The 11,615-nt window shown below is 38.6% G+C and overlaps 1 protein-coding gene across 1 annotated transcript; it reads left to right on the top strand.

Moving 5' to 3' along the window:
• The first annotated feature begins 9,053 nt into the window (after window positions 1-9,053).
• Window positions 9,054-11,399, top strand: LOC112730274 (uncharacterized). The gene has a single exon (XM_025780366.1). The coding sequence runs from the start codon at window positions 9,054-9,056 to the stop codon at window positions 11,397-11,399; it is 2,346 nt and encodes a 781-aa protein (XP_025636151.1).
• The last annotated feature ends 216 nt before the right edge of the window (window positions 11,400-11,615 follow it).

The following is an 11,615-nucleotide window of genomic DNA, read 5'->3' as shown; positions in this document are numbered from 1 at the left end:
AGGAGGGTGGAGGCCGAACCCATATATAAAAGGAGGGGGGAGGGTTCGAAAATTTTGAAAAGATATGATAAAAAGATTGATTTGAAAAAGATAAGATAGAAGATATGATAAGAGAGGATATAGTTTAAAATTGAAAAGATATGAAAAATTTTTGAAAAAGATAAATCTAGATTTTGAAAAAGATAATGTGGAGATTTGAAAAAGATATTAGTTTAAAAAAAATAGATTTGTTTTGAAAATTTGAAAAAGAGTTGGATTGAATTTGAAAAAGAGGGTTTGTGCTTATGGATTAAGATACATTTGATATTTTTAAGGTAGGGTTTTTAGAAATTAGGGATTTTAGAAATCACGGTTCTTAACATGTTTATGCAAGAAATCATGAATTGAAGCATGAAAATTAAGATTTAAAATGAAAAATATGACGAAAAAATGAATTTACCTCCTCCCCACCATCCTGGCGTTTGAACGCCCAAATGCTGCATGTTTTGGGCATTCAACGCCCAAGTGCTGCCTCTCCTGGGAGTTCAACGCCCAGCTGCTGCTTCTTTCTGGCGTTGAACACCAGGAAGTCCTTTGTTACTGGGCGTTTTTCTGAACGCCCAGAATGCTGTAAATCTGGTGTTAAACGCCCAGAAAGAGCTTCTTTCTGGCGTTTAACGCCCAGATGGCTATCCTCACTGGCGTTCAACACCCAGTGGATGCTTCTGTTGGGCGTTGAACGCCCAAAACAGACTTTTACTGGCGTTTTCTTGCCAGTGAGATCTTTTTCTCTGTTTTGTGTGCAGAATCCTTCTGTAACCCTGTGAACTTATGCAATTGATTCTTTACCTTGTTATCAATGAACTTTATATAAACAAATAAAAATAAAAATAGGGCAAAATGCTTAGAGGATTGATGCCCCATGGCTGGGTTGCCTCCCAACAAGCGCTTCTTTATTGTCTTTAGCTGGACCTTGCTGAGCTTTTAGTCTAGCTTCAGCCTTGAGCACTCTTGCTCAACATTGCCTTCAAGATAGTGCTTGATTCTCTGTCCATTGACAATGAACTTCTTATCAGAATCAATATCTTGAAGCTCCACATAACCATATGGTGATACACTTGTAATCACATATGGTCCCCTCCACCGGGACTTCAGTTTCCCGGGGAATAGCCTGAGCTTAGAGTTGAACAACAGAACCTTTTGTCCTGGTTCAAAGATTCTAGAGGATAGCTTTCTGTCATGCCACTTTTTTTATTTTTCTTTATAAAGCTTGGCATTTTCGAAAGCAGTGAATCTGAATTCCTCTAGCTCATTTAGCTGGAGCAATCTTTTTTCTCCAGCTAATTTGGCATCAAAGTTCAGGAATCTGGTTGCCCAGTAGGCTTTATGTTCCAGTTCCACGGGCAGGTGACATGCCTTACCATAGACCAGTTGGTATGGAGAGGTCCCTATAGGAGTCTTGAATGCTGTTCTGTATGCCCACAGAGCATCATCCAAGCTTCTTGCCCAATCCTTTCTACGGGTGTTTACAGTCCGTTCTAGGATTCTTTTTAGCTCTCTGTTAGAGACTTCAACTTGTCCATTAGTCTGTGGATGATATGGAGTCGCCACCTTGTGGCGAATCCCATACTAGACCATGGCAGAGTAAAGCTGTTTGTTGCAGAAGTGAGTGCCCCCATCACTGATTAGTACTCTAGGGACCCCAAACCTGCTGAAGATATTTTTCTGGAGGAACTTCAGCACTGTTTTAGTATCATTGGTGGGTGTGGCAATGGCCTCAACCCATTTTGATACATAGTCAACTGCCACCAGGATATAAGTGTTTGAGAATGATGGGGGGAAAGGTCCCATGAAGTCAATTCCCCATACGTCAAACAACTCAATCTCCAAGATTCCTTGTTGAGGCATGGCGTAACCATGAGGCAGATTACCAGCTCTTTGGCAACTGTCACAGTTACGTACAAACTCTCGGGAATCTTTATAGAGTGTGGGCCAATAGAAGCCACATTGGAGGACCTTGGTGGCTGTTCGCTCACCTCCGAAATGGCCTCCATATTGAGATCCATGGCAATGCCATAGGATCCTTTGTGCTTCTTCTCTAGGAACACACCTACGGATTATTCCGTCTGCACATCTCTTAAAGAGATAGGGTTCATCCCACAAGTAGTACTTTGCATCAGTGATTAATTTTTTCTTTTGTTGCTTGTTGTACTCTTTGGGTATGAACCTTGCAGCTTTATAGTTTGCAATATCGGCAAACCATGGTGTTTCCTGAATGGCAAATAAATGCTCATCCGGAAAAGTCTCAGAGATCTCAAGAAAGGGGAGGGACGTCCCTTCTACTGGCTCTATCCGGGACAGATGATCAGCCACTTGGTTTTCTGTCCCTTTTCTGTCTCTTATTTCTATATCAAACTCTTGCAGAAGCAACACCCATCTGATGAGCCTGGGTTTTGAATCCTGCTTTGTGAGTAGATATTTAAGAGCAGCATGGACAGTATACACAATCACTTTTGATCCTACTAAGTATGATCTGAACTTGTCAATGGCATAAACCACTGCAAGTAATTCTTTTTTTGTGGTTGTGTAATTTTTCTGGGCATCATTTAAAACGCGACTAGCATAATAAATGACGTGCAGAAGCTTGTCATGCCTCTGTCCCAATACTGCACCAATGGCGTGATCACTGGCATCACACATTAGCTCAAATGGTAATGTCCAGTCTGGTGCAGAAATGACTGGTGCTGTAACCAGCTTAGCTTTCAGCATTTCAAACGCCTGCAGACACTCTGTGTCAAACACAAATGGCGTGTCAGCAGCTAGCAGATTACTTAGAGGTTTTGCAATTTTTGAAAAATCCTTTATAAACCTCCTATAGAATCCTGCATGCCCCAGAAAGCTTCTGATTTCCTTAACATTGGCAGGTGGTGGTAATTTTTCAATTACCTCTATTTTTGCTTGATCCACCTCTATCCCCTTGTTTGAGATTTTATGCCCAAGGACAATCCCTTCAGTCACCATGAAGTGACATTTTTCCCAGTTTAAAACTAGGTTGGTCTCTTGGCATCTCTTCAGAACAAGTTTCAGGTGATCAAGACAGGAGCTGAATGAGTCTCCATATACTGAGAAGTCATCCATGAAGACTTCCAGAAATTTTTCCACCATATCAGAGAAAATAGAGAGCATGCATCTCTGGAAGGTTGCAGGCGCATTACACAGCCCAAATGGCATCCTTCTATAAGCAAACACTCCAGATGGACATGTGAATGCTGTTTTCTCTTGATCCTGGGGATCTACTGCAATCTGGTTATAGCCTAAGTAGCCATCCAAAAAGCAGTAATAATCATGACCTGCCAGTCTTTCTAGCATCTGGTCTATGAATGGTAAAGGAAAATGATCCTTTCTGGTGGCTGTATTGAGCCTTCTGTAGTCAATACACATGCGCCATCCTGTAACTTTTCTTGTAGGAACCAGTTCATTTTTTTCATTATGAATCACTGTCATGCCTCCCTTTTTTGGGACGACTTGGACAGGGCTCACCCAGGGGCTATCAGAAATAGGATAAATAATCCCAGCCTTTAGTAATTTGGTGACCTCTTTCTGCACCACTTCCTTCATGGCTGGATTTAGCCGCCTCTGTGGTTGAACCACTGGTTTAGCATTATCCTCCAATAAGATTTTGTGCATGCATCTAGCTGGGCTTATGCCCTTAAGGTCACCTATGGACCACCCAAGAGCTGTCTTGTGTGTCTTTAGCACTTGAATAAGTGCTTCCTCTTCCTGTGGATTTAAAGCAGAGCTTATGATCACTGGAAAAGTATCACCTTCTCCCAGAAATACATATTTCAGGGATGGTGGTAATGGTTTGAGCTCGGGTTTAGGAGGTTTTTCCTCTTCCAGAGAAAATTTCAGAGGCTCTTTAATCTCCTTTGAATCCTCCAAATCAGGCTGAACATCTTTAAAGATGTCTTCCAACTCTGATTCGAGACTCTCAGCCATGTTGATCTCTTCTACCAAAGAGTCGATAAGATCAACTTTCATGCAGTCTTTTGGTGTGTTTGGATGCTGCATGGCTTTGACAGCATTCAACTTAAACTCATCATCATTGACTCTCAGGGTTATTTCCCCCTGTTGGACATCAATGAGGGTTCGTCCAGTTGCTAGGAAGGGTCTTCCTAGAATGAGAGTAGCACTCTTGTGCTCCTCCATTTCCAGCACTACAAAGTCAGTGGGAAAGGCGAATGGCCCAACTCTGACAATCATATCTTCAATCACGCCTGATGGGTATTTAATGGAGCCATCAGCAAGTTGGAGACATATCCGGGTTGGTTTAACTTCTTCAGTTAAGCCAAGCTTTCTGATAGTGGATGCAGGTATTAGGTTGATGCTTGCCCCAAGATCGCATAAAGCTGTCTTGGTGCAATTACCTTCTAATATGCATGGTATCAGAAAACTCCCAGGGTCTTTAAGCTTTTCAGGAAAGCTTTTCAGAATGACTGCACTGCATTCTTCAGTGAGGAGAACTCTTTCAGTTTCTCTCCAATCCTTCTTATGACTCAAGATCTCTTTCATGAACTTAGCATAAGAAGGTATTTGCTCAAGTGCCTCTGCAAATGGAATCTTTATTTCAAGAGTCCTGAGATAATCTGCAAAGCGAGCAAATTGCTTATCCTGCTCCTCTTTCCGGAGTTTTTGAGGATAAGGTATCTTGGCTTTATATTCCTCAACCTTAGTTGCTGTAGGTTTATTGCCTACAGAAGTGGTTGAAGAAGCCTTTTTAGAGGGGTTGTCATCAGCACTTGTATATGTCTGATCCCTCATTGGCAATGGAGTGCCAGAGTTAGAAGCTGGAGTGACGTTAGACACCAGCTCCTCATCTGTTCCTGGCGTTTGAACGCCAGAACTGTGCCTCTTTTGGGCGTTCAACGCCAGATCCTTGCTTGTTTCTGGCGTTGAATGCCAGTCTTGGGCATGGTCTGGGCGTTCAGCGCTAGCCTTCCACCCAACTTCTGGCGTTTTAGCGCCAGAATTATTTTTCCCTGGGCTCTTACTGTCCTCAGATGGATTTTGGGTGGTTTGCTCATTTCTTGGTTTCCTGCTACCTTGAAGTGGGGCATTTAGTGCTTTCCCACTTCTTAATTGAACTGCTTGGCATTCTTCTGTTATTTGTTTTGACAGCTGCTGCTTTGTTTTCTTTAATTGTACTTCCATGTTTATATTAGCCATCCTTGTCTCTTGTAGTTTATCCTTGAATTCGGCTAACTGCTTTGTTAGAAAGTCCAATTGCTGATTGAATTCAGCAGCTTGTTTTACAGGGCTGAGTCCAGCAGTTACTGTTTTAACCTCTTCTTTCATGGAAGGGTCACTGCTTAGGTACAGATGCTGATTCCTGGCAACTGTATCAATGAGCTCTTGAGCCTCTTCAATTGTCTTTCTCATGTGGATAGATCCACCAGCTGAGTAATCTAGAGACATCTGAGCTCCTTCTGCAAGCCCATAATAGAAGATGTCTAACTGAACCCACTCTGAAAACATTTCAGAGGGGCATTTTCGTAGCATCTCTCTGTATCTCTCCCAGGCATCATAAAGAGATTCATTATCTCCTTGTTTGAAGCCTTGGATGTCCAGCCTTAGCTGTGTCATCCGTTTTGGGGGAAAGTATTGATTCAGGAATTTTTCTGTCAGCTGTTCCCATGTCCTTATGCTGGCCTTAGGTTGGTTATTTAACCACCTCTTAGCTTGATCTTTTACAGCAAACGGAAACAGTAATAGTCTGTAGATATCCTGATCTATTTCTTTATCATGTACTGCGTCAGTAATTTGTAAAAATTGTGCCAGAAACTCTGTAGGTTCTTCCTGTGGAAGACCGGAATACTGGCAGCTTTGCTGCACCATGATAATGAGCTGAGGATTCAACTCAAAGCTACTGACTCCAATGGAGGGTATGCAGATACTACTCCCATATGAAGCAGTAGAGGGGTTAGCATATGACCCCAGAGTCCTCCTGGACTGTTCATTTCCACTTAGATCCATGATGGAGAAAGGGAGATGATGTCAAATAAAAAATTTATTTTTATTTATTTATTTATTTATTTACTTATTTAGAAAATAAATAAATTAAAATAAAGTAAAAAAAAATAGGTGAATATTTTCGAAAAAATTGAGGAGAGAGAAAGTGGTTAGGAAGTTTTGAAAAAGATATGATTTGGAAAGGATTTTAAATTTTGAAAAAAAAATCTGAATTTTTAGAAAATCATTTTCGAAAATTTTTTTAGAAATAGAGAGAAAAGATATTTTTGAATTTAATGAGGAAAGAGAAAAACGATAAAATAGCACAAGATTTAAAATTTTTTAGATCTAATGCTCCTAGTTTTCGAAAATTTTGGAGGGAAAACACCAAGGAACATCAAACTTAAAAATTTTAAGATCAAGACACAAGGAAAACTCAAGAACACAAGAACATGAAGGAAGAACACCAAACTTAAAATTTTTTAGAAAACCAAACTAAAATTTTTGAAAAACACAGAAAAATCAACAAGAAAACACCAAACTTAAAGTTTGGCACAGAATTTAATAGAAAAATTATTTTTTGAAAAAGATTTATAATAAAACTGGTGCCCAATCATCAAGAACATAAACCAACACTCTAGCCAATTGGGCAATAAATGTAACACTTGTTTTGAAGAAGGATATTTTTTTTTTTTGAAAAGAAAATAAAAGACTCTGACCCAAAAGATAAAAATTTCCTAATCTAAGCAACAAGATTCACCGTCAGTTGTTCAAACTCAAAACAATCCCCGACAACGGCGCCAAAAACTTGGTGCACAAAATTGTTACTCTCTTACAATTTCGCACACATGACCAGCAAGTGCACTGGGTCGTCCAAGTAATACCTTACGTGAGTAAGGGTCGAATCCCACGGAGATTGTTGGTTTGAAGCAATCTATGGTTATCTTGTAAATCTTAGTCAGAAAGTCAATTATGTTTATCAGTTCAATTTGTAGAAAATAAAGGAGTGCGAATTAAATACTTGTTGTGCAGTAATGGAGAATATGTTGGAGTTTTGGAGATGCTTCATCCTTTGAATCTCTGCTTTCTCCCTATCTTCCTCTTCACGCACGCACGTCCCTCCTATGGCAAGCTGTATGTTGGAGGATCACCGTTGTCAATGGCTACCATCCTTCCTTTCAGTGAAAATGGTCCAGGTGCGCTGTCACCGCACGGCTAATCATCTGTAGGTTCTCGATCATACCGGAATAGGATTCGCTATCCTTTTGCGTCTGTCACTACGCCCAGCACTCGCGAGTTCGAAGCTCGTCACAGTCATCCAATCCCAGAATCCTACTAGGAATACCACAGACAAGGTTTAGACTTTCCGGATTCTCAAGGATGCTGCCAATGGATTCTAGCTTATACCACGGAGATTCTGATTAAGGAATCTAAGAGATATTCATTCAATCTGATGTAGAACGGAGGTGATTGTCAGACACACGTTCATGGATTGAGGAAGGTGATGAATGTCACGGGTCACCACCTTCTCCATAATTAGGCGCGAATGGATATCTTAGATAGGAACACGCATGTTTGAATGGAAAACAGAGATACTTGCATTAATTCATCGAGGCACAGCAGAGCTCCTCACCCCCAACCAGGGACGGATGCATTCATTGAGTAGTGGGGGCAACTGCCCCCAGTGGAATTTTAGAAATTACTTAATACTTCATAGTAAAATGTCTTAAATGCCCCCACTATATAATTTATTTTGACCCCACAACCCCAAATCAAATCCCTAACCCTTCTTTTCCCAATCTTCTTCATCTGCTCCAAGCCTCCAAGCTTCGCAGCCTCCAACCTTCGCACTTCGCAGCCCGCACAGCCGCACTCGACAGTCGGCACTCTTGTCTCCAGATATCAGAGCCACTCCGCCGCTCCGCGTCTCATCCAGTGTCACGGCTGACGTTTCTGGCTCTCCGGCCTCTGCCCTCCTGTCTCCAGAGTCACTGCCGTGTCTCCACATCTCCGCGTCTCCTTTTGCCTTCTTCTTCATCGATCGGTTCTGATCCGTTCGTCCTTCTTCTTCGAATACTGCAAATCTGCTAGCTTCTTCTCTCTTTGGTTTTCAATCTTCAGTCTTCACTCTTCAGGCTTCAGCAGAGAACGCCTGGCTTTTGTCATGCTGCCGCTGAACGTCGCATAGATCCGTCACTGGCTACTGTTTACTGTGTTTTACACTTTTGCTTCCTAAAGTTCAACTGTTCAGATTCAATCTTGGATTTTTTTTTGGTACAGTCATGAATCATGATTTACAGATCTGCAATTCTGCTTATTCACTTATTTGCTTCATTGTTGTTTGATAACTGATTTAGTTGTTAATTGTGAATTTGTATTGAATATTTGATTTTGTTCTGATGTAATGCAAGTTTAGTTTGATTAATTTATTTGTTAATTGTTTTTGTGCATTGATTTAATTATTTTTGAAGACTTAATTTGTTCTGATGTATAAATACGAGAAAACAATATAAATCAGTCAATAATCAACTAATAGTCTAATATTGATTTTGAATTTTTGGATGTCGAAAGTAGAAATCTTTTGATGATTCCTTTTAATGATCTGATATATATTTGTTGTCTTGTTGATTAAGATGAAGCATTCTATTTGTTGCATCAGATTGGGAATTTTTAATTCTTTCATAGCAGCTTGATTACCTAATACCTTCCTCTTGATTGGAATTCACAAGCATGAAGCATCTTCTTTAAGCAATGATAAGGCAAAGAAATGAGTGGCTAACAAGAGAGACTGAAAATTATTTTCTTGTTTTATTTAAATTATTTTGTTGGAATTCACAAATCACAAGCATTCTCTTTAAGCAATGATAAAGCAAATTCTCTTTAAGCAATGATAAGGCAAAGAAATAAGTGGCTGACAAGAGAGGCTAAATATTATTTTGTTGTTGTTTTATTTAAATTATTTTGTTGTATACTTGTATTTATAATTTTATATTGTAATTTTTAATTTGTGTAGAATTGTGTATTTATAATTTTATATTTGTATTTATAATTTTATCTTATTAGTAATGGAGAAATATTTCAAAAGAACCTCATCATTGGAGATTGGATCCCAAAACAATTCATCGACCTCTTCTAATAAAAGGAGGTTTTTAGAATTCGAAGTAGATAATCTTATAGCAGATCCAGGACAACAACCAAAGATTTCAAGTTATCACCCGAATGACAGAGACAAAGTTAGATGTGCATATTTACAAAAAGGTCCTTGTCAACCAAGGACTCATGATTTTCCGCAAACTGCTTGTGGTTCTTCTTTTCGAAGATTTAATCCTAATTGGTTTGATGACTATGGCAACTGGTTAGAGTATAGTATATCAAAAGATGCTGTTTTTTGTCTTTGTTGTTATCTTATGAAACCTGAGACTGAAGGTGGTGATGCTTTTGTAACTACTGGCTTTTCAAATTGGAAAAAAAAGGAGAGACTACAAATTCATGTTGGGATTCATGATAGCGCTCATAATCAAGCTTGGAGAAAATGTGAAGCACTTATGAGACCAAAACAACACATCACTGCTGCTATTGAAAAACAATCTGAGCAAGCTAAAAAGAATTATCAAATTCACTTGACAGCAACAATTGATTGTATTAGATTTCTTTTGCGACAAGGATTGGCCTTTCGTGGTAATGATGAGACAGATGATTCTGTTAACCAAGGAAATTTTTTGGAACTTCTAAACTTTCTTGCGCAACATAATGAAGAGATTGGTCGTGCTTTCAAAAATGCTCGTGGGAATCTTAAACTAATAGCACCCTCAATTCAAAAAGATATTGTAAGAGCTGCTGCAAGGGAAACGACAAAAGTTATTGTAGATGATCTTGGGGATGAATTATTTGCTGTATTGGTTGATGAAGCCCGTGACATTTCTATTAAGGAGCAAATGTCAGTTTGCTTAAGGTATGTGAACAAAGAAGGACAAGTTAGGGAGCATTTTCTTGGTCTTGTTCATGTTTCTAATACTAATGCTTTATCTCTAAAATTAGCATTGGAGTCATTATTAGAAACATATAATTTAAGTTTATCAAGAGTACGTGGACAAGGATATGATGGTGCAAGTAACATGCAAGGAGAATTTAATGGTTTGAAAACTTTGATATTGAAAGAAAATTCTTATGCTTTCTATGTACATTGCTTTGCTCACCAACTTCAGTTAGCTCTTGTAACGGTTGCAAAAAAACAAGTTGAAATTGCTTTGCTTTTTAATTTGTTAACTAATTTGTGCAATGTTGTTGGAGCTTCGTGTAAACGAAGAGATATGCTTCGTGATAGTCAAATGACTAAGACAATTGAAGCACTAAAAAGTGGAGAAATTTCTAGTGGGCGTGGTTTGAATCAAGAAACAGCTTTAAAAAGAGCTGGAGACACTAGATGGGGTTCACACTATGGAACTATACTTAGATTAATTTCTTTATTTCCTTCTGTGGTTAATGTTCTTGAATATGTTGAGGAAGATGGAAATAATTCAGAACAAAGAGCTGAAGCATGTCATTTATTGAATGTCATTCAATCCTTTGAATTCATTTTCAACTTGCACTTGATGAAAAATATCTTGGGAGTTACTAATGAGTTATCTCAAGCGTTACAAAGGAATGATCAAGACATTGTAAATGCTATGGCATTAGTCAAAGTGTCTAAGCAACGGTTGCAAAATATAAGAAATGATGGCTGGTCTCTTTTACTTGACGAAGTCTCACTGTTTTGTGACAAACATGATATTACTATTCCAATCATGGATGATATATTTGTGTCACAAGGAAGATCAAGACGCAAAGCTCAAAAGATATCAAATTTGCATCATTTTCAAGTTGAGATATTCTATCAAGTAGTTGATAGACAACTCCAAGAACTCAATAATCGTTTTACAGAGGTGAATACTGAATTGCTTCTTTGCATAGCTTGTTTGAATCCAAGACACTCATTTTTTGCATTTGATAAGGAGAAGTTGATCCAGTTAGCTCAATTCTATCCATTAGAATTTTCTTCCACTCAACTTTTGGCACTTGACAGTCAACTTGAGAACTTCATACTAGATGTGCGTTCTGATGATCAATTCTCAGACTTAAATGGAATTGGTGCTCTTTCTCAGAAGTTGGTTGAGACTCGAAAAAATATTGTTTATCCATTAGTGTTTCTTCTTTTGAAGTTAGCTTTAGTTTTGCCCGTAGCAACTGCATCAGTTGAAAGAACTTTTTCTGCTATGAACATCATAAAGAGTCGACTTCGGAACCGTAGGGGAGACGAATTTTTAAATGATTGTTTAGTGACATACATAGAAAGAGAGACATTTGATTGTATTGACAATGAAAAGATTATTCAATCTTTTCAAAATATGAAACCTAGAAGAATGGAATTCTAAATTATGTGTTATTATTTTGAATTATTATTTTATTTTAATTTATTGGTTAAATAATTTAAAAAATATTCCTATTTTATAACATTAATTATAAAAATTATTATTATATTATATATATTTTGCCCCCACAGAACAAATTTTCTGGATCCGTCACTGCCCCCAACAATGGAGTTTAGAGACTCATGCCGTCAAAAGGTACAAAGTTCAGATCTAAAATGT

This window comes from Arachis hypogaea, chromosome 12 (assembly GCF_003086295.3).
Source record: "Arachis hypogaea cultivar Tifrunner chromosome 12, arahy.Tifrunner.gnm2.J5K5, whole genome shotgun sequence".
Taxonomy (NCBI): domain Eukaryota; kingdom Viridiplantae; phylum Streptophyta; class Magnoliopsida; order Fabales; family Fabaceae; genus Arachis; species Arachis hypogaea.
The sequence above is the reverse complement of the archived record's forward strand: the minus strand, read 5'-3'. Positions and strand labels throughout refer to the sequence as shown.